Source organism: Bufo bufo, chromosome 11, assembly GCF_905171765.1.
Source record: "Bufo bufo chromosome 11, aBufBuf1.1, whole genome shotgun sequence".
Lineage (NCBI taxonomy): Eukaryota > Metazoa > Chordata > Amphibia > Anura > Bufonidae > Bufo > Bufo bufo.
The window spans coordinates 18289206-18313111 of NC_053399.1; the positions used below are offsets into that span (position 1 = coordinate 18289206).

General features: G+C 48.4%; 1 protein-coding gene across 8 annotated transcripts in view; it reads left to right on the top strand.

Annotated features, from left to right (window-relative positions):
* The window catches only part of SYNE3 (spectrin repeat containing nuclear envelope family member 3), a 73909-nt gene that overhangs the window by 5424 nt on the left and 44579 nt on the right, over window positions 1-23906 (top strand). For all 8 annotated transcript variants that reach the window (XM_040412872.1, XM_040412874.1, XM_040412873.1 and 5 more), the window contains exons 2-4: window positions 16254-16410; window positions 22937-23109; window positions 23301-23610. In XM_040412872.1, the coding sequence (XP_040268806.1) occupies window positions 16267-16410; window positions 22937-23109; window positions 23301-23610 (627 nt within the window). In that variant the 5' untranslated portion in view covers window positions 16254-16266. The remainder of the gene's footprint in view (window positions 1-16253; window positions 16411-22936; window positions 23110-23300; window positions 23611-23906) is intronic.

The following is a 23906-nucleotide window of genomic DNA, read 5'->3' on the forward strand; positions in this document are numbered from 1 at the left end:
GTTGTACTCCTGTTGTTGTTTATGAGTTGTGGAGGGGGCAGCGAGTGTAACTACAGACGGGCACACAATATCTGTCCAATCTAATCTGGTGAGATGATACCACGGAGACCCAGCAACCTAGAACGGATGTAGTCTGTTAGTATCCGTTCCAGCCAGGGTACACATGCTGGGACTTATAGTTCCACAGGAGATCTAGGTAAAAATGTGTCCAGTACCAATTTGTGTTGCATAACACAACACCCGACCAAATTTATTTCGGGTGAACCAGTTCCCAGCCGCCATTGTGTGTTGGAGGGGGAGGGGGAGGCGGGGGTCTATAGATTAAATATGCTGATCTGTGTCAACGGCCGCCGATATTACACCTGCAGATGAGACAGACAATGTTCGGGAAGGAAGCCTGCTCATCAGTGAAGGAAAGCCCTGCTATTACATGCAGCGATCTCCTCCACAGTATGAGGAGCAGTGATCGCTCATGCCATCGCTCGTCCCCGTACAGAATCATTGATTGCCGGCAGCAGACCGTTATTAGACGGCACGATCTGCTGCTGGCAAACAATGATACTTTAACCTGCTTAGAAATTGCGATCGGGTAATCGTCGTCACTATTACACTGGCAGATCATCGCTAACGAGCATGCCTACAAACGCTTGTTAGCGATCATCTCCCCGACTATCGCTTGGTCCAAAACAGGCTTAAAGGTGCATTTACACACCCAGACGAGCAGCAGATTGTCGGGAGGGAAGCGTTCCTTCCCAGGAGTCGGCTGCTCGCTCAGTGGAGGTCAAGCAGTGCATTTACATACAGCGATCTCCTCCACAGTATGAGGAGGAGGAGCGGTCGCTATTGCAATCGCTCCTCCTCCTGCGGCTGCGTTGTTTCTGGGCAGCAGATCACTGTTTAGACCACACGATCTGCTGCCCAGAAACGATGACTGATGGGTCTGCACGAGCGACAGGATCACACGATAGGCGAGCGTTTAGCTCGTTCCTCGGGGATCGGTCGTACATTTAGACAGGTTTTTTTTTTATATAGGCCAGTCAAGACCCACCCTGGAACGTGGGGAGTAGTCACCCACCCAGCACTTTGACTACTCCCAGTAAGAGCCGTCCCGGATCAGCTATTACAGCTATACTAAATAGCAAGGTGTCAAACAGCAACTGCTGCTGACACCTGAAAACTGTCTCTTACTCCACCGAGGTCAGGAACCTCGGTAACACGTACCTTCCGTCAACGACGGTCCCTTGCGCCTTCCTACACAGTCCATAAACTTAAAAAAAAGGTTCACTTATGATCTGTGTAATGTTGTACATGCCTTGCTTTACTTAATGGGTCACAACTTGACTTATACTCCAGTCACCTCCAAAGCTACATTCACAATTCTGCTGGTTTCCTCCTACCACAGAGTCCTGCATTGGAGGGGAACAACCGCAGTCTGTTTCCAAGGGCAACCACCAGCAGAATTCCGAATTCAGCTCTGGATGGCAATGACACTGGGGTATTTCTTTTGACTCATCCCTCTGAAATAGCGATAATTATCTAACGATCCACCAGTTTGGATTTTTTTAATTTTTTTTTATTATCGGCCGCCTCTCCCCCTCCTGCGGGGGGCTTCTGGTACATGGATCAGATGCTCCATTCATCCAGGCTGCATATTAATTGCTACAGAAACCGAATTTTACTAAAAGGGAACAAGATTTCCCAGAAACAAAGATCTTTTCATCTCTGACAGCGAGTGACGCCTTGGACTGAACCATTAGTGCTATGGGGGGGATAGAGATTTCACTTGTTCCCAAATTATCACTGGATAAGAGGTATTCTATATAAGTAAAGGAATAACCATTTATTAAGGAAAGGATCCTGGATGGAAATATTTAACCCTTTGGACGCCAGGCAGCTGGGTTCCTGCTGTATCCTCCATATGACCGCAGCCACCACGGAGCAGGAGCGTCACCCTCCGGGGGAGGACATGCCAGGTCTGATTGACTTACCTCCGATGTGCTGCATACCTGAGACGGAGGATAACCTTCCTTGTATCACCCCCTGGGGTTGGTAACAATGACCCAACATGACTGATCTCCATTTGCTGTACAGGTGTAAATGCCATCTATTGTTCCCATTATAAACTAAGGCGAGGCAGACTGTGGTGGTCCTCAGTGGGACCTCCCTGCCCACCGCAATCACTATTTTAGAGACCCTCCAGACACCATTACGTGGCTAATATTATCCACTCCCTATAACGCTCCATCGCTGATCCAAGTGCTGACCTTAAAGGGCGTGTCCCATGATAAATCACATAGTACATGACAACACTTTGTAAGGGAACTGTCACACTAGCGTTTTTCTTTTCCGGTATTAAGTTCCGTCCTCGGGGCTCAATACCGGAAAAGAACTGATCAGTTTTATCCTAATGCATTCTGAATGGAGAGCGATCCATTCAGGATGCATCAGGATGTCTTCAGTTCAGTCACTGTACGGTTTTTGGACGGAGAAAATACCGCAGGATGCTGCAGTATTTTCTCCGTATAAAATTCCGGAACACTTGCCGGCATTATTTTACATTGAAATGCATTAATGCCGGATCCGGCCCTAAGTGTTCCGGAAAAACGGATCCGGGTTTGCGGTCTGCGCATGTAGCTCAGGGGGCATGTCCTTTCTGCGGTAGCTCAGGGGGCGTGCACTTTCCGCTGTAGCTCAGGGGGCATGTCCTTTCTGCGGTAGCTCAGGGGGCGTGCACTTTCCGCTGTAGCTCAGGGGGCATGTCCTTTCTGCGGTAGCTCAGGGGGCGTGCACTTTCTGCTGTAGCTCAGGGGGGCGTGCACTTTCTGCTGTAGCTCAGGGGGCGTGTCCTTTCTGCCGTAGCTCATGGGGCATGTCCTTTCTGCTGTAGCTCTCTCCCTATCACAGCTCAGGAGTCAGTTGAAATGTGGAACTGAGCATGCATGTCCACCTCAGTGAGGTGGACAGATAAATAAAAATCAAACAGCAGGTGGCACTATAGAGATAGATTTAATTGAGTAGCTCACTGTCTTTACTAAATTTTCATGAAGGAGTTAAAAAGTGATTTCTGGTTGGATGGCGTCACGTTGGAGGTTCCCTTCAACAAAACTCCACGACTATCCGGCCCCCCCCCCCCCCCCCCCCCCCGAGTATGGAAGACTCCAAAGCGGATAACTCCTTCCGCCCTGTATGTATATGATTATTATTTATTTTACGCATTTATAAAGCTCTAGTATATGTCGAAGCAGAATAGTGAGTGCAGCTCTGAAGTATTTATTTATTTTTTGCATTTATATAGCTCTACTATATTCCGTGGCGCTTTACAGACATTAGCATCCAGCTGTCCCCAGTGGGGCTCATAATCTAAGGTCCCGATCAGTCTGTCTTTGGAGTGTGGGAGGAAACACGGGGAGAACATATGATCGGCACATATCACGTGTACGTTATCACCTTATATCTGTTCAGCTGGAGTCGACCTAAGATCCCAAATACACCGTCTGTTCTCGCCCGTCGTCCCAGTCACACCACATCAGCGTGATAGTGGCGAGCCGTGTGGCGGCCCTCGTCATGCCTCTTGTGTCAGTACGGACTGCAGGTGTATTAATAATTCATTGTGTGTTTAATTAGTCATGTAGGGAGCAGCTGTCACCTCTCGGAGGCCGTCACAACATAGCGAGCGCCGTCTGAGCTGCTTTCACGAGTCACATAATTGTAGCGTGCGAACAGTGGACGGAAAATGATTATCTATTCGACTGTAAAGCTGGCGACGCGGCCTGTTATTAAAGGAGCCGTAAGAAGTGAAATTCCAGCAATTCCTTTCCTTTGACTGTGTCAAGTGAGAAATCTAAGAATTCTTTTCTACTTCTTTATTCTTACAAACCTAATATCAGACCTCGGTCTGGCTGTAAGGCAACTGGCTGCGGCAGGAGCCCTTCCCCACCGAAATAGTAAACCAGGCACGCTAAGCTCTACCTCTTTAGTGAATCCAAATAAAAATGAAAGAAGTAAAAAGTAAGAACTGTAAGAAGTAAAATTCCAGCAATTTCTCCCCTAGTTTATTCGTAAAGACCTCATTTCAGACCTCGGTCTGGCTGTAAGGCAACTGGCTGCGGCAGGAGCCCTTCCCCACTGCAATAGTAAACCAGGCACGTTAAGCTCTACCTCCTTAGTGAATCCAAATGAAAATTGGGAGGGGGAAGGTTGGGAAGAAAATAGCAATATTATGTACCCAATAAGCTCTGTTCACATGTGCGTTTACTGGATGCACCGCGAAAGATCCCAACGCACATATGAAAGGGACCCATAGGCCCCCGTTATACAGATGGGGGGGGGGGGGTCTTCCTTTAGTCTACATTTGGTGCTGTCTGCCAGGTTTCCATTTGCATGTAATAGCGCTTGCAGGTATCCTGTAAAAAAAAAAAAACGTATATGGTGCGCAGCGCGGTATACGATTTTTTAACATGGATACCTGTGAGTGGCTACTTAGCGGTATCTGTTAACTGCACACCCCCAAGGATTTCATTGGGATGGAAAGAGTCTGACTGTGAAGCGCTGGACCCCCTTTCCCTTCCCATCACATTGGTGTCTAGTTTCTGGTGGTGGACAGAAGGCGGGTTCAGATCGGTTTGGATGAGTTAATATTTTGTACTGTCCCTTTAAAACCGGCAGCCTGCGATGTTTTTGTCTGGGGGCTGTTGACGGCTTTCTTTTTAATGTGGGTGGTTTGGTATTTTGTCCGCTGCCATCCTCTACGATGCCCGACTTGCCAGGAACTCGGGGAGGGTTTATTGGCTGCAGCCACTTCATTGTTCTGCAGAGAGAACATAAAAATTAGAACAAAAAAATAAATAATAAATTGCTCATGAAATATTTTCGCCGTGAATCTTCTCTGCACGTTTTTTTAATCTTGTTTTAGTCATTTTACAAGGGACGTGCCTGGAAGTCGCGCAGCGGCCGGGTGTGCATTGTTCTCATTGTGGAGCCATTTAAATTGCTCGGTCTTGTTTTTCCACATTTTTGGGACCTGCCCCCCCCACCCCCCTCCCTTTCCTCCCTTTCCTCCCTTTCCTCCCCACCTTCTTTCTACGTGTATCTTACCATTTGCATACACCTTGTTCAAACACAGACAAAATATGTAAACAAATTTCTGAGGCGAGGAACGAACGTGGGACGAGCATGAGACGGGTACACAAGGGCGTGGGGGGCAGAAGGGCTGCGGCTGCTGTGTTTGTATGTGTGACGTGGAAGCGAAATGGGTGATTTCTATTTTGGCGGCGGGGGGGAGGAGGACGTACTGTAAGGTTTCTATGATGCTGATTTTTTGGTAACTTTCTCCAAAAAATTTTTAAAATGTTTTGAATGAAAAATAATGTAACAATGTTACATTTCTGTCCAGTGTTATGGATCTCGAACATTCGGTGAAGTCATTTCCGTTGTGTCTGAGCGGCCGCGGCTTCAGATGTTTACATCGGTTTCCATGATGAAAAATGTTTGTTTCACTCAGAATCAAAAATGACACAGGAAGTGGTCGGGTTCGTAGGAAGCCTGAGAGCTCGGGCCCCCAGCACATGCTGCGCGGTGTTACACGTGATACATGCTGCGCGGTGTTACACGTGATATCTGTGGTTGGTAGATTAAGCTTACAGCTGCCAGACGGCAACCTTGGTAGACCGTGTCCCCTATAGATTGGGCAAGTTATCATAACATCAGCGGGCACGTTTGATGAGATCTAGAAAGAGACTTGTGATTACTGGCTCTAGAGTGCTGTGCAGCCGGAGTCATGTGATTGTGTACATTAGAGTGCTGTGCAGCCGGAGTCATGTGATTGTGTACATTAGAGTGCTGTGCAGCCGGAGTCATGTGATTGTGTACATTAGAGTGCTGTGCAGCCGGAGTCATGTGATTGTGTACATTAGAGTGCTGTGCAGCCGGAGTCATGTGATTGTGTACATTAGAGTGCTGTGCAGCTGGAGTCATGTGATTGTGTACATTAGAGTGCTGTGCAGCTGGAGTCATGTGATTGTGTACATTAGAGTGCTGTGCAGCTGGAGTCATGTGATTGTGTACATTAGAGTGCTGTGCAGCCGGAGTCATGTGATTGTGTACATTAGAGTGCTGTGCAGCTGGAGTCATGTGATTGTGTACATTAGAGTGCTGTGCAGCCGGAGTCATGTGATTGTGTACATTAGAGTGCTGTGCAGCCGGAGTCATGTGATTGTGTACATTAGAGTGCTGTGCAACTGGAGTCATGTGATTGTGTACATTAGAGTGCTGTGCAGCCGGAGTCATGTGATTGTGTACATTAGAGTGCTGTGCAGCCGGAGTCATGTGATTGTGTACATTAGAGTGCTGTGCAGCTGGAGTCATGTGATTGTGTACATTAGAGTGCTGTGCAGCTGGAGTCAAGTGATTGTGTACATTAGAGTGCTGTGCAGCTGGAGTCATGTGATTGTGTACATTAGAGTGCTTTGCAGCTAGAGTCATGTGATTGTGTACATTAGAGTGCTGTGCAGCTGGAGTCATGTGATTGTGTACATTAGAGTGCTGTGCAGCTGGAGTCATGTGATTGTGTACATTAGAGTGCTTTGCAGCTGGAGTCATGTGATTGTGTACATTAGAGTGCTGTGCAGCTGGGGTCATGTGATTGTGTACATTAGAGTGCTGTGCAGCCGGAGTCATGTGATTACTGGCTCTAGAGTGCTGTGCAGCTGGAGTCATGTGATTGTGTACATTAGAGTGCTGTGCAGCTGGAGTCATGTGATTGTGTACATTAGAGTGCTGTGCAGCTGGAGTCATGTGATTGTGTACATTAGAGTGCTGTGCAGCTGGAGTCATGTGATTGTGTACATTAGAGTGCTGTGCAGCTGGAGTCATGTGATTGTGTACATTAGAGTGCTGTGCAGCTGGAGTCATGTGATTGTGTACATTAGAGTGCTGTGCAGCCGGAGTCATGTGATTGTGTACATTAGAGTGCTGTGCAGCCGGAGTCATGTGATTGTGTACATTAGAGTGCTGTGCAGCTGGAGTCATGTGATTGTGTACATTAGAGTGCTGTGCAGCTGGAGTCATGTGATTGTGTACATTAGAGTGCTGTGCAGCTAGAGTCATGTGATTGTGTACATTAGAGTGCTGTGCAGCTAGAGTCATGTGATTGTGTACATTAGAGTGCTGTGCAGCTGGAGTCATGTGATTGTGTACATTAGAGTGCTGTGCAGCTAGAGTCATGTGATTGTGTACATTAGAGTGCTGTGCAGCCCGAGTCATGTGATTGTGTACATCCTTTTTGTGTGACTGCCGCCTCAGAGAAGTTTCCTGCCTGCAGCAGGTGAGAGCGGCAGCCTGGAGACTGCACCGTCTGTAGTAACTTATTAACCTTGCAGATATTTCAGATATGTGTCCCCGTCATTAATATTTATCCTTTACAGCCCTGATGTGTCACCGACATGTTATAAAACTACAACCCCCAGCATGCTCAGGTCATGTACCCCATGGTAGTAAACGCCAATCACTGTCACATGTAACTGAAAAGGCATCGGGGGTGCAAAGAACCCACATTGCAGAGTGGAGCGGCTGTTGTGTACCGCGTGTCTCGGTTGTTAGGCTACTTTTACACTCGTGTTTGGTGCGGATCTGTCATGGATCTGCACAGACGGATCCGTTCAGATAATACAACTGTCTGCATCTGTTCAGAACGGATCCGTTTGTATTATCTTTAACAGCCAAAACGGATCTGGTTTAAACACCATTGAAAGTCAATGGAGGACGGATCCGTTTTCTATTGTGCCAGATTGTGTGAGTGAAAACGGATCCGTCCCCATTGACTTACATTGTGTGCCAGGACGGATCCGTTTGGCTCAGTTTTGTCAGACGGACACCAAAACGCTGCAAGCAGCCTCCAGAGCGGAATGGAGACTGATCGGAGACGGAACTGATGCATCTGAGCGGATCCTTATCCATTCAGAACGCATTAAGGCAAAACTGATCCGTTTTGGACCGCGTGTGAGAGCCCTGAACGGATCTCACAAACGGAAAGCCGCAACGCCAGTGTGAAAGTAGACTTATCTGTTGTGTACGTTATGTGCGCTATATTTTGTTTGTATGTTTTAGGCTACTTTCACACTAGCGTTTTAGTTTTCCGGTATTGAGATCCGCCATAGGGGCTCAATACCGGAAAAAAACATTTCAGTTTTGTCTCCATTCATTGTCAATGGGGACAAAACTGAACAGAACAGAACGGAGCGCTCGCTCCAAAATGCATTCCGTTCCGTTTAGTTGCGTTCCCATACTGGAGAACAAAGTGCAGCATGTTGTATTTTACTTTCCGTCCTGGAATGTGGAGCGAGACGGCATGACCCCCAATGCAAGTCAATGGGGACGGATCCGTTTTCTCTGCCACAATAGAAACAGATGGTTGTATTATCAGTAACGGAAGCGTTTTTACTGAACCCTGCCCGATCCAGCAAAAACTCTAATGTGAAAGTAGCCTTAGGCCTCATGTGTTTTGCGGAACGGCACGGACAGCCATTGATATAACTGCCTATTCTTGTCCGCAAAACGGACAAGAATAGGACAGGTTATATTTTTCTTGTGGGGCCACGGAACGGAGCAACGGATGCGGACAGCACACGGAGTGCTGTCCGCATCTTTGCGCCCCCATTGAAGTGAATAGGTCCGCATCCGAGCCGCAAAAACTGCGGCTCGGAAGCGGACCAGAACAACGGCCGTGTGCAGGAGGCCTTATACTGTATATTTCTTGAGTAGATCTTGTGTGTGTTTTCTGTATGTGTTATGTCTGTCTTGTCTTTTGTGTATCTTTTGTGTATGTTTTCTGCATGTGATATGTCTCTGTTGTGTATATTCTCCTGCGTGTTGGGTATGTTGTGTGTGATATGTATCTGTTTCTGTTTCTGTTGTGTATTTGTTTAGTATCTGTTCTGTTTTGTGCACACAGATGCAGGCGTCTTCCTCCAGGGGCGGCGCGCACGGTGTTAACTTGTCTCACAATCCTGAGCCGTCTGGTCTCGCCCCCATCCTAGAAAAAGCCGCTGTAATCCCCCTGATTATCATAAAACCTTAATTGATTCTGTCATAAGAAATGGCGCAGAAATGGTGGGAGGAGGAGGAGGGAGCGGGAAATGTGTGGAGGAAATGTCTCCGGTACAGCGAGACAATGTACATTGTTACATGCACATGGAGACCACGGGCAGAGCAAACAGGGCGGGCACATTGCCCTTCACCCATGGCATTGGATATTTGGATAGTGTGAGCAACAGATGGGGTCCAGGCTTTGAGAGGGTGGGGGGCAGGCTATGTAAGCGAGATGGTCCAGGCCATGGGGGGTCCAGGCTGTTTGTGCGTGTTTGTGTTGGAGATCCAGACTATGGAAGGGAAGGGGGTCCAGACTATGGAAGGGGGTGGTCCAGGCTATGGGAGGAGGGGGGGGATCCAGGCTATGGAAGGGGGTGGTCCAGGCTATGGGAGGAGGGGGGGATCCAGGCTATGGAAGGGGGTGGTCCAGGCTATGAGAGGGGGGGTCCAGACTATGAGAGCAAGGAGGTCTAGCCAATGGAAGGGGGTGTTCCAGGCTATGGGAGGAGGGGGGGATCCAGGCTATGGGGGGGGGGGGGGGGTCCAGGCTATGGGAGGAGGGGGGGTCCAGGCTATGGGAGGAGGGGGGGATCCAGGCTATGAGAGGAGGGGGGGATCCAGGCTATGGGGGGAGGGGGTCCAGGCTATGGGAGGAGGGGGGATCCAGGCTATGGGAGGAGGGGGGATCCAGGCTATGGGAGGGGGTATATGGAAAGGTGTGATCCATGCTATAGGGGGGATCAAATCTATGAGAAGAACGGGTTCCAGGCTATGGAAGTGGGTGGTCCAGGCTATGGGGGGGATCCAGGCTATGGGGGGGGGTTCAGGCTATGGGAGGAGGGGGGGATCCAGGCTATGAGAGGAGGGGGGGATCCAGGCTATGGGGGGGGGGTCCAGGCTATGGGAGGAGGGGGTATCCAGGCTATGGGAGGAGGGGGGGATCCAGGCTATGGGGGGGGGGGGGTCCAGGCTATGGGAGGAGGGGGGGATCCAGGCTATGGGAGGAGGGGGGATCCAGGCTATGGGGGGGGTCCAGGCTATGGGAGGGGGTATATGGAAAGGTGTGATCCATGCTATAGGGGGGATCAAATCTATGAGAGGAACGGGTTCCAGGCTATGGAAGTGGGTGGTCCAGGCTATGGGGGGGATCCAGGCTATGGGGGGGGGGGGGTTCAGGCTATGGGAGGAGGGGGGGATCCAGGCTATGAGAGAAGGGGGGGATCCAGGCTATGGGGGGGGGGGGGTCCAGGCTATGGGAGGAGGGGGGATCCAGGCTATGGGGGGGGGGTCCAGGCTATGGGAGGAGGGGGGGATCCAGGCTATGGGAGGAGGGGGGATCCAGGCTATGGGGGGGGGGGGGGTCCAGGCTATGGGAGGGGGTATATGGAAAGGTGTGATCCATGCTATAGGGGGGATCAAATCTATGAGAGGAACGGGTTCCAGGCTATGGAAGTGGGTGGTCCAGGCTATGGGGGGGGGGGATCCAGGCTATAGGGGGATCCAATCTATGAGAGGAACAGGTTCCAGGCTATGGAAGTGGGTGGTCCAGGCTATGGGAGGGTATGTGGACTATTGAAAGTGGGTCCAGGCTCTTTGTGTGTGTGAGGGGTGTATCAAGGCTGTGAGGTTTGGATGACATCTTATAGGGGCTTTGAATCAAAGGACCATTTAGGAACCTGGTTACAAATTTAAAGGTCCCATCCACTCTTTTACTTTGGGTTTTAACTCCTCACATCTTCCAGGTCTCTGCTTGCTGTGAGTTAATGGAAACCCTCTATCATCCAGATCTATCCCTGAGTGTTTATAGCCAGGAGGGCACTGGTGGGGATTCTGGCCCGGGTGCTGGATGCCAATAGCCAGTGTGCGATGATACAGGAGTGGGGTGCAGGGAAGCCTTGCTAGGACTCTGCCATCGGTGGCTGTTGTGCAATGTGGTGGTATCTGGTGGCACATGTGACAGGCTGCTCCGGGGGTGACTGTCGTGTGACAACACATGTCCTCAGGCAGTCTGCAGCTGCTGCAGCGCATCAGTCTGGATCCTGCTCGGTGACACTTCTGCATGGTGGGATCCTGCAGGACTGTGACTGACAGGCCGGACCCCCGACAGCTGAGATGACTCCCCCCTGCAGCTGTCCAGCCATTTGCTGTGCTCAGACTTTCATTTATTAGGATTCTTCTCCAGTAATTGTTCCTCTGATGGCACAACTGAAATACGTAGACCGTGCTGCCATTCCGGGCTCTGGGAAAGCTGAGTTACAACCTTGCCACGGCCATATTGATTGCTACCCAGCTTTTCCAGAATCAGATATAACTAAGCATTGGGATTTCTAACAACATGACATGGACAACTCCTCTGTCCAGGCTCATGGATGGTTTTTTGTAAAGGGCCCCACGTTGCATATCATACTGCAGGGGGCGCTGCAACACTGGAGAGGGGGGGTGGGGGGTGCTGCGTAAAGGGGGGGTCTGGTTGAGAGACCTAATGGGGGGAGAGGTTGTCCATTCAGCTACATCTGTACAGTCCATGGACAGCTCACTGAGAACCATGTAATGCCTCATTTCACCTGTAGGGGCGCTGTAGAGGAATTGTTCTCTTGCCTCCTACATTTTATATCTGATCATCTCCCTTGGCCACAGTGGTTACACAGAGTGTCTCCTTGCTCTGGAGGACCCGTCCTGTCCTGCGATAAGCGACCCTTGATTTGAACGGACCCTGTGTAATACTTCATTTCTCCTGTGGTGGCGCTGCATGGAGGGTGAACAGTCAGATTTACAGCTGATCGCTGGGGGTTCCAGCGCTTTATGTCATTCATTTCTATAGCTGTGACATATTCCGCAGCGCCGTACAGGCAGTATCATCATTTCTACAGTAAGGTCCCTATCAGTATGCCATTGGAGTGGGAGGAAAGCAGAGGAAATCCACGCAGGTGTTGTCCTTGGTTAGGTTTGACCCTAGGACCCCAGCGCTGATCGCTTTGTGTTCAGTAATCGTCCTTGGACCTGTCGTATAGGTAGGGATCGTCCAAAGTGGAAAACCCCTTTAAATTCGGGGACTTGAACCAGTGCTCCTGTATTGTCATGTATTACACCCCGTATAGGGAATACTGAGATAGCTGGCCCGGAGGCCTCCATTAGAAGAACCACCTGCCTTACCATGACTGCTGATCGGGGGGCAGAAGGAGCCTCCTTTCTGTCGACTTCGAAATCTGAGGTGTTAAAGAGCATCTGTCAGCAGTTTTGTACCTATGGCACTGGCTGACCTGTTACATGTGCGCTTGGCAGCGGAAGGCATCTGTGTTGGTCCCATGTTCATATGTGCCCGCATTGCTGAGAAATATGATGTTATAATATATGCAAATGAGCCTCTAGGAGCAACGGGGGCGTTACCATTACACCAAGTGGATCTGCTCTCTCTGCAACTGCCGCGTCCTCTCCACTTTGATTGACAGGACCAGGTGTGATGGTGTTTACACTGCCTGGTGTTGTCAAAGTGCAGAGGGCACGGCAGTTACAGAGAGAGCAGAGCCTCTAGGTGTAATGGTAACGCCCCCGTTGCTCCTAGAGGCTCATTTGCATATTTTAAAACACCATATTTCTCAGCAATGCGGACACATATGAACATGGGACCAACACAGATGCCTTCAGCTGCCAAGCGCACATGTAACAGGTCAACCAGTGTCCTAGGTACAAAACTGCTGACAGATGCCCTTTAACACCTCAGATTTCGGGCCAGCTATCTCAGTATTTCCTATACGGGGTGTAATACATGACAATACAGGAGCACTGGTTCAAGTCCCCGAATTTAAAGGGGTTTTCCACTTCGGACAATCCCTACCTATACGACAGGTCCAAGGACAATTACTGAACACAAAGCGATCAGCGCTGGGGTCCTAGGAACATGGGACCAACACAGACGCCTTCAGCTGCCAAGCGCACATGTAACAGGTCAGCCAGTGTCCTAGGTACAAAACTGCTGACAGATGCCCTTTAATCAGCATTTTTTGATTTTGGAGTGTAAATTCTGGTAAACAGCGCTTTCTGAATAGAAGATGTTTTCCTCCTCCCTCCAGATGGACATATTTATAACGGCCTCCTGGTGCCTGTGACTAAGGAGAGGAAACCGCTGCCGCGCGGCACAACTGAGTCACAGGAAGCGGCCCTGGCAGGGAGGGATCCCCCCTATCTCTGAGGACAGCATGCTTTGGAAACTGAGATCCTGCAACTGCTGCATGTAGATGGGCTGAGCGATGGCAGAGGTCACCGCCATTGTACCTGTACATTACCATGTTAACCGATGGAAAACCTGCATTGGAACACGCTAAGGTCCCATGGTGCATATTGACGGATCCCGATATTGGCCAGTGCATTGTAAATGTGCATGAGTCCATTTTGCAGAATTCTCTATAAAACGGCAAACCGTTGCAGCATCATGGCGTCCTGTAGAAGTGAGAAATTCTCCCAACTATCCCAGACAAAAACAAACAAACATGGAAGCTGCTTATTTTAACCCTTTAAGGGTACTTTCACACTAGCATTAAAATTTTCCGGTATTGAGTTCCATCACATGGGCTCAATACCGGAAAAAAAAACGCTTCCGTTTTTTCCCCCTGCATTCTGAATGGAGAGCATTCCGTTCAGTATGCATCAGGATGTCTTCAGTTCAGTCCCTCTTACGGTATTTGACCGGAGAAAATAAACGCAGCATGCTGCGGTATTTTCTCCGGCCAAAATTCCGGAACACTTGCATTTCCATTGAAATGTATTAATGCCGGATCCGGTACCAAGTGTTCTGGAAAAATAGATCCGCATGCGCAGACCGTTAAAAATGCTAAAATAAATTAATACCGGATCCGTTTTTTCTGGATGACACCGGAGAGACGGATCCGGTATTTCAATGCATTTGTCAGACGGATCCGCATCCGGATCTGGAAACAAAATGCTATCCATTTGCATACAGATTTCCGGATCCGGCAACGAAATCCTCTAACGCAAGTGTGAAAGTTCCCTAAAAGGGGTGTAAACTTTTGCCGTGACCTTTTTTAATTGCCCCCAATACATCGAAAACAAAAAAAAAAGAAAAAGAAAACAACTCTGCAAACGCTTTTCATTAAAGCTATCCTACCGTTAGGGGCCCACAGCTCCTATGCAGAGTTATATGTCTCCATAGACTACAAAGTAAGGGCTCATGCACACGTCTGTATGTATTTTGCGGTCCGCAAAACGAGTCTGTGTTGCATCCGTTTTTTCTTTTTGTGTGTATCCGTTGTAACGATGCCTGTCCTTGTCTGCAAAACAGACAAGAATAGGACATGTTCCATTTTTTGGCGGAACGGACTTGCGGACATACAGAAATGGAATGCACGCGGAGTCATTACCGTTTTTTTTTTTTGCTTGCTGACCCATTGAAGTGAATGGTTCCGCATACGGGCTGCAAAAAAAAACTAAACGGACGCGGTAAGAAAATAAGGTCGTGTGCATGAGCCCGAAAGGTGCAGTCAGATTCTGCAGTTCTGTGTTAGGGAGTAAAGCGATACCGGACTGCAGGATCAGACTACACAGGGTTTATTTGTAGTCTGTAACCATGGAGACACATAGAAGCCGTATGCACAGAAGAGATTCATAGATTTATAATCACGGGTATTTGCACACGTTGCTTAATTTTTTTTTTTAATCTGAGACGCATCAGAGCAATCATAATTTGTTTGATAAAGTATACACACCCTACTAATCTTTATTTATATAGCCCTAAAGTATTTTGCAGCGTTTGCAATGGAGTGGGCACATTGGTTTGACCTTGGCATGGCGCCCAATAGATTAAATATTTCCCCTCTGAGGTGCTGTGTACAGAAAACGGCAGAACACAACCAAGACTATTGATAAACTTCCTTCTGTTTGTTTTTTGTATTGGATACATTGTAGCAATCACAAAAATAACACAAACAGTTGCAGGAAAGCGCCCCTAATACATCCCTATGACTAAAGGAAGAAATATTTTAATGTCTTCAGCATTTCTTTTGCTCCAAGAAATTCCCGATTCAACCACAAGATGGAAAAATTGAGGTTATTAACGTACAAATAATAACAGTAAAATCACAAGACGCAAGGGCCGGAGGAGGGTACAAGCTGCTGGGAGGCAGCCACAGTCCAAAGCCCCACTGAGGGGGCGCCATCTGCCAGGATTTTTTTGTTCCAAAACACTTACCGTGCCAGGGACAGCCCCCCCCCCCCCCCCCCCCCCCCCCCCCCGCCAAACTGGCAACGGGTATGACCTTCCTATTCTTAAAGGTTAACAGAGTAGCCGAGTGGGGGGGGCCGCTGCAGAGACTTGGGAATTTCTTGGCTCAAGAAGGAGCAGCGACAACCTCTGCAAAAATTAATTACCAAACTGGCGGCTTCCCCGGCGCTTACTCGCCAGAGAAAAAAAAAAAATTCCCTTTACTTCTTTTTGGATGGAACTCAAAAATCCCGCTTGCAGAATCATCCCGGAGGGCTGCAAACCTTCAAGGGGAAAGGTTTAACCTCTTCTGTACCAAAAAGAGCAAACCAATCTCTCCAGTGCGAAAAGGCTTTGGGGGGTGTATACTTTTGCAACTAATGATTTTAATGCCGCAATGCTTCTAAAATAAAGGGGGAAAAAGCCATTTTGCAAATAGTGTTGATTAAAAAAAATCCTCAACTTTTTTTTTATTAAATACAGCTGCCATCCGTCTCCATGGTTACAGACTACAAACAACTCTCCGCGTAGTCTGATCTTGCAGTCATGCGTTCCTTTCCTCCGTCGTCTACCTCCTCTACTGCCTGTAGAATGAGTGAGACTGCAAGATTGCACTACAGAGACGCATAAGTCTGCATTGAAGCTGCGTACACAAAACGGAGATTTTTTTTTTACTTTATTTTAATTTTTTATTTTATTTTAGATGCCTTTGTAAAGAGTGTTTGCAAAAGTTTACATACCCTCTAAGTGGGGAACCTTGCCGAAAACCCTCATAGCTCCTCATTTTGGAATGAAATGCCCATTTTTGCCAACAGTCCAATTTGTCTAAGGACTGTCCTGTGAACCGGACGATGAAAGGGGCAATGTGCACGATAAAGGGCGTTCCTAGGCAGAATGCGTATGGGGCGTGCAAATGTCCCACGACATGAGGATTCATTGTGTCCTTGTCTTGCAGCTCCTCTCATGCGATGAACCAGCCGCCACATGATGAGTTTGAGACGTCCTTGGAAAAGGCAGAAGCCTGGATGAAAGAGATCCACGAGCGGCTGAAAGAAAATGACAACACCCAGGGCCCCCGGTCAGCGCTGGAATCCAGGCTCAGGGAGACGGAGGTGAGGCCAGGGCCACCGGCAGCCTTCATGATGGAGGAGAGGTAGAGAGGGAAGGCTAATGATCAGGTCACTGTATCACTCACTATATTTGGGCTGTGGCGCTATTGTCGCAGGAGGGCGCAGCCTTCAGAAACTTTGAGCGTCACGGCTATAAAAATAAATAAATAAAAAGTTTTGCACGTGACCACCATAGGTGGCAAAAAAGAGAAAAAAACATTTTACAAAAAACTCAGATGCAGCATATAATTTTGTTGCCACAACAAAGTTGCATGACGGTTCCACACAAAGTAACTTAAAGGGGTCGTCTCACTTCAGCAAATTGCATTGATCATGTAGAGAAAGTTAATACAAGGCACTTACTAATGTAATGTGATTGTCCATGTTGCCTCCTTTCCTGGCTGGATTCATTTTATCCATCACATTATACACTGCTCGTTTCCATGGTTATGACCACCGCTGCAATCCATCAGAGGTGGTCGTGCTTGCACACTATAGGAAAAGGCACATAGGCTGACGCTTTTTTTCTATAGTGTGCAAGCACGACCACCTCTGATGGATTGCAGCGGTGGTCATAACCATGGAAACGAGCAGTGTATAATGTGATGGATAAAATGTATCCAGCCAGCAAAGGAGGCAACATGGAGAATCACAGCACATTAGTAAGTGCCTTGTAGTAACTTTCTCTACATGATCAATGCAATTTGCTGAAGTGAGACGACGACCCCTTTAAGTTACTCTGTGTGGAACCGTCATGCAACTTTGTTGTGGCAACAAATTTATATGCTGCATCTGAGTTTCTGTAAAATATTTGTTTCTCTTTTTTCGCCACCTATGATGGCCACATGCAAAACTTTTTAAAATATTTTTTTATTTTTTTATTGCTGTGACGTTTAAAGTTTCTGTAGGCTGCGCCCTCCTGCAACAATAGCGCCACAGCCTCGTAGTAACTTTCTCTGCATAGTAAATGCCATTTGCTGAAATGAGACGACGACCCCTTTAAGTGGAAAATGTTTATGTCAAAAAAAAAAAGAAAAAGTTAATAAATAATTGCCCTGGAGTCTGTGTCATTAAAGCTCCCCTGTCACTCAGCTTTCCCAGTCTCCTGATTGGCTGATCTGCAGTAATTAACCTCCCCCTCCCCCAGAAGCAGACTTAGGGCTCATGTACACGGCCGTTGTTATTTTTCTGGTCCGCAAAACAAGGATCCCGGCCGTATGCGTTCCATATTTTGCGGGATGGAACGTCCTGCCCCTATAGAACTGTCCTATCCTTGTCCGTGATATAGACAAGTACAGGACCTGTTCTATTTTTATCCAGGGCTGCGGAATGGACATAAAGATGCGGCCAAAAACAAAAGACGTATTTTTTTTCTGTGTCCATTCTATTTAAAAAAATAATAATTGCAGCCCGTATGCGGAACCATTCAACTCAGGGGGCTGGAAAAAAAAGATCATGCACACGGCTGTAGATTTGGCCGGCATGTGATTGGACGAGGACCTGTTCATCTCAATAAGGGCCAGCAGCTGTAGCCCCACAAAAAAATAGGTCATGTCCTGTTCTTGTCCGTTTTTTTGGACAACGATAGGACATTTCTGCAGGAGAAAACAAAAAAATCGTCAGGCCCCTGGCCAGTATCCGTGTTTAGCGGTTCCGCAATTTGCGGACTGCAAAAATGGATACAATCGTGTGCTCGAGCTCTTAGGCGGGATTCACACAGACACGCGGTCAGTTCTTCATGGCCGTTCAAAATGGATGATTTTCATTGGCTCTTTTTTATTTAAATCCCAACCCCTGCTGTATACAAAATGTCCTTGATAGTGGCCCCCAGCAGTAATAATGTCCCCCATAGAGGCCCTAGCCATAATAATGTCCCCCATAGTGGCCCCCAGCAGTAATAATGCCCCCATAGTGCCCCCCAGCAGTAATAATGTCCCCCATAGAGGCCCTAGCCATAATAATGACCCCCATAGTGCCCCCCAGCAGTAATAATGTACAGTATTTGATTTATTACTCCCCTCATCCACTTGCACGTGCAGAGACCGTTCTCCTTCACTTGATGCAGAAGGACCCGCGCTCCCAGCGTGCGATCGTTCTGGGAGCGCATGGCGACGTCATCACACTGGAAGCGCATGGTGACGTCATCACACTGGAAGCGCATGGTGACGTCATCACACTGGGAGCGCATGGTGACGTCATCACACTGGGAGCGCATGGTGACGTCATCACACTGGGAGCGCATGGTGACGTCATCACACTGGGAGCGCATGGTGACGTCATCACACTGGGAGCGCATGGTGACGTCATCACACTGGGAGCGCATGGTGACGTCATCACACTGGGAGCGCATGGTGACGTCATCACACTGGGAGCGCATGGTGACGTCATCACACTGGGAGCGCATGGTGACGTCATCACACTGGGAGCGCATGGTGACGTCATCACACTGGGAGCGCATGGTGACGTCATCACACTGGGAGCGCATGGTGACGTCATCACACTAGGAGCGCATGGTGACGTCATCACACTGGGAGCGCATGGTGACTTCATCACACTGGGAGCGCATGGAGACGTCATCACACTGGGAGCGCATGGTGACGTCATCACACTGGGAGCGCATGGTGACGTCATCACACTGGGAGCGCATGGTGACGTCATCACACTAGGAGCGCATGGTGACGTCATCACACTGGGAGCGCATGGTGACGTCATCACACTGGGAGCGCATGGTGACGTCATCACACTGGGAGCGCATGGTGACGTCATCACACTGGGAGCGCATGGTGACGTCATCACACTGGGAGCGCATGGTGACGTCATCACACTGGGAGCGCATGGTGACGTCATCACACTGGGAGCGCATGGCGACGTCATCACACTGGAAGCGCATGGCGACGTCATCACACTGGGAGCGCATGGTGACGTCATCACACTGGGAGCGCATGGTGACGTCATCACACTGGGAGCGCATGGTGACGTCATCACACTGGGAGCGCATGGAGACGTCATCACACTGGGAGCGCATGGTGACGTCATCACACTGGGAGCGCATGGTGACGTCATCACACTGGGAGCGCATGGTGACGTAAAATCGGTCCTTCAGAGGGGTCCGTTCCCACTGTGAAAATAGGACATGTCCCCCTTTTTGTCGGCCACCATTCACTGGCTGTTGTGTGAATGAAGCCTCAGCTTGGACGGACGGCGGCCTCCACCGCGGCTCCTGCGCTCACTTCTCTCCGTTCCCCGGGATGCAGATTCCTCACATTCCTGGTCACACAGGATCAGAGCAGCGTCAGTGCGTTCCGTGCCTGCGGGCTGGAGATCGATCTTCCTCTGTCTGACCTGTCACTGAGTGTCCTAATACCCTTCCCCTTGTCATTTTGGGGGTTGTATTGGTTACATTAGTTACCCCAGGGCACAGACGTCCCGGGACCAAGGTCAGGGCAATACTCACCCAGCATCAGACCATCCATGGCTTCCAGGACAGAGAGTCTGTTCCTGGCTGAATTTTTAGTAGTAGACATTATAATAAATTAGATTTCACCCCCCCCCCCCCCCCCCCCTCCCCTTTTTCTGAGGCTCTTCCCCTCAATGTATTGAGCTTGTGATTATACACAGCAACCAATCAGGACAAGCGGAGCTGCAGTGGAAAGCATGGGGAAGACTGATGAGACAGGAGGTTTGCTGTCATGTAAAGCATAGGGGACAGACAGCAGCAGCCTCTGAGGAGGTGGATTTCAGACGACCTCAAACTCCAATAGACAGCGCAGCTACGTACTTTGCTCAAAAGCAGCTGACAGTGAAGCGTCCCCATGGTGTAGTGTCCGAAATATCAATTTTACATTTTGCCCGGAATTGCACCAAATATCACAATGAGACCTCAGGGCAGCAGCACCTACCATGTCAGGGGCCTGAAATAAGACGGGTAAGGCTACTTTCACACTGGCGGCAGAGCGATCTGGCAAGCAGTTCCATCGCCGGACCCGGCGATCTGCATGCAAACGGACAGCATTTGTAGACGGATCCAGAAGCGGATCCATCTCACAAATGCATTGCAAGAACGGATCCGTCTCTCCGGATGTCATACGGACAAACGGCGTCCGTTTCTATATTTTTCCCCCCACATTTTTAAAGGTCTGCGCATGCGCAGACCGGAAGGACGGATCCGGCATTGCGGTATTTTTAATGCCGGATCCGGCACTAATACATTTCAATGTAAATTAATGCCGGATACGGCATTCAACTGATCCGAAATTTTGGATGGAGAGAATACCGTCCAAAACGCCGTTCAGTGGCTGAACTGATGACATCCTGAACGGATCGCTCTCCAATCAGAATGCATGGGGATAAAACCGATCAGTTATTTTCCGGTATAGAGCCCCTAGGACGGAAATCAGTGCCGGAAAAGAAAAACCCTAGTGTGAAAGTACCCTTATAGTGTATCTCTGCGCTGTCCACATGATTGTAGAATATACTAATATTACATTATATTACACTCTGTTATACATTTGTGCATTACATTGTATCATATTATATTATACTGTATTTCATTAGATTACATTCTACATTGCAGTGTATCACACTATAGTATACCACATTATATTGTATCATTTTACACTACCTTATATTACATTAGATTATATTGTATCATTCTACAATACACTGCAGTGTCACATTATAGTATATTACGTTATAGCAGTTCACATTGTGTCATGTTACACTATATTATATTACATTGTATCAGACTATATTTTACTATATTACATCACATTACATTGTATCATATACTACATTGTATTACATTGCACTGTATTGTATTATATTATACATTATATAACATTGCAGGGTATGATATTATAGTATACTACATTCCACTAGATTACAGTATATCATTACATTGCATCAGATTATATTACATTAAATGACAGCACCTTACACTGTATCGTATGAGGCTACTTTCACATCTGCGTTTTTACTGGATCTGTCATGGATCAACAAAAACGCTTCCGTTAGGATAATACAACCGGCTGCATCCGTTATGGATACGTAAATGGATCTGGCACCACTGACTTGGATTGTGTTCCATGCCGGATCCGTCTCGCTGCGCATCCGATGACGCACTGAAAAACGGTTTTCTGTCCGGCATGGGAACGCAACCAAAAGCAACGGAATGCATTCAGGTGCACTCCTTAGGCCCCTTTCACACGGGCGAGTATTCCGCGCGGGTGCAATGCGTGAGTTGAACGCATTGCACCCGCACTGAATCCCGACCCATTCATTTCTATGGGGCTGTGCACACGGGCGGTGATTTTCACTCATCACTTGTGCGTTGCGTGAAAATCACAGCATGCTCTATATTCTGCGTTTTCCACACAACGCAGGCCCCATAGAAGTGAATGGGGCTGCGTGAAAATTTGCAAGCATCCGCAAGCAAGTGCTAGGAGACAATCGGGATGGAGACCCGATCATTATTATTTTCCCTTGTAAAAAAATAATAATAATTAAACTCACCTTAATCCACTTGCTCGCGCAGCCCGACTTCTCTTCTGTCTTCATCTTTGCTGTGTGCAGGAAATGGACCTGTGGTGACGTCACTCCGGTCATCACATGATCCATCACCATGGTAAAAGATCATGTGACGGACCATGTGATGACCGGAGTGACGTCACCACAGGTCCTTTTCCTGCACACAGCAAAGCAGAAGACAGAAGAGATGCCGGCTGCGCGAGCAAGTGGATTAAGGTGAGTTAAATTATTATTATTATTTTTAACCCCTCCAGCGCTATTGTACTATACATTCTGTATTCAGAATGCTATTATTTTCCCTTATAACCATGTTATAAGGCAAAATAATACAATCTACAGAACACCGATCCCAAGCCCGAACTTCTGTGAAGAAGAAGTTCGGGTTTGGGTACCAAACATGCCGATTTTTCTCACGCGAGTGCAAAACGCATTAAAATGTTTTGCACTTGCGCTGAAAAATCACGCATGTTCCCGCAATGCACCCGCACCTTTTCCCGCAACGCCCGTGTGAAAGAGGCCTTACTGTTCAGTTCAGTTTTGTCCCTATTGACAATAAGGCTCCATTCACACGTCCGTAGAATGGGTCCGCATCCGTTCTGCAAATTACGTGACGGGTGCGGACCCATTCATGGGGACGGAATGGATACGGAGAGCACACTATGTGCTCTCCGCATCCGCATTTCCGGAGTGCGCCCCCGACCTTCTGATCCGCGGCTCCGGAAAAAAATAGAACATGTCCTATTCTTGTCCGCAATTGCGTACAAGAATAGGCATTTCTATGGGGGGTGCCGGCCGGGTGTATTGCGGACGTCTGAATGGAGCCTAAATGGGTACAAAACGGAAGCGTTTTCTTCCGGTATTGAGATCCTATGACGGATCTTAATACCGGAAAGGAAAAACGCCGCTGTGAAAGTAGCCTTATATAAAACGACATATTACATTGTATCATAGTATGATGGATTATTCTACACTACGATAGATCTGAGGGATGTTTTCTCTGCAGAAAATCTGCATCCTGGAACCTGATGGGAAGCTGCTTGTCGATAAAGTCCTGATGAAAGCCGAGGTTCTGCTGAGTGAGAGCAGCGAGGAGGAGACGCACGAGATCCACCTGAAGCTGGCGAAAATCAAAGGCTTGTTCGAGGAAACCACTACGTACATGATCCACTGTCACAGGTGAGAGATCTGCTGTCACCTCCAGTCACTTGGAGTGAATGAACCCGTTATCAATTCCTCTCCATCTCCAAAATCTCTGCTTGCAGTCAGTGAGTAAGAACATTCTTGTTTACATCCAATGGCTGGTCACACAGGTGCGGGGCTCGTTACAAAGTATTTGGTCGCTCATCAATGTCTCGGTTCTTCCTCAGCCGCATCGAATGGGTCTGGCTGCACTGGAACGAGTACCTGAGGGCGCGGGACGAGTTCACGCTTTGGGTTCACAACATCGTCCTGACCCTGGAGCCGGATGTGGAGCTGCAGCTCGGCCGGAAGGAGAAGCGATGGCAATGTGAACAGGCCCGGGTCCTGATGAAGGACGTCCTCCACCACTCGCTGCTGGTGGACCGACTGCTGGAGGAAGCCGCCTCCCTCTACAACCGGATCGGGGACCCCAGCGTGGATGAGAGCGTCCAGAGCGCGATAATGGCCGAGTACATCCGGATAAAGAAGAAGGCTCAGGTCTGTGGGGGCTGCCTGGGGTCACAGGTTCCTCTCGAATACAAAATCCACTGTTAAATCTGACGAAAATCTTGTATCATTTTGCACCTTCATGTGAAGGTTTCTTCTCAAGTTACTTTCAGAGCTGCATTCAGAATTCTGCTAGATGACCCATATAAGATCCAAGCTGTTCTGACAGAGGAGCTGAGCTACCCAAGGTCAATGTATATGCAGCTCTAGCTGTAACTGGAGTATAGGACAGGATGTAACAAAATGATAATATGGCTACCCGGTGAAATATAGATGATCGTGTCATA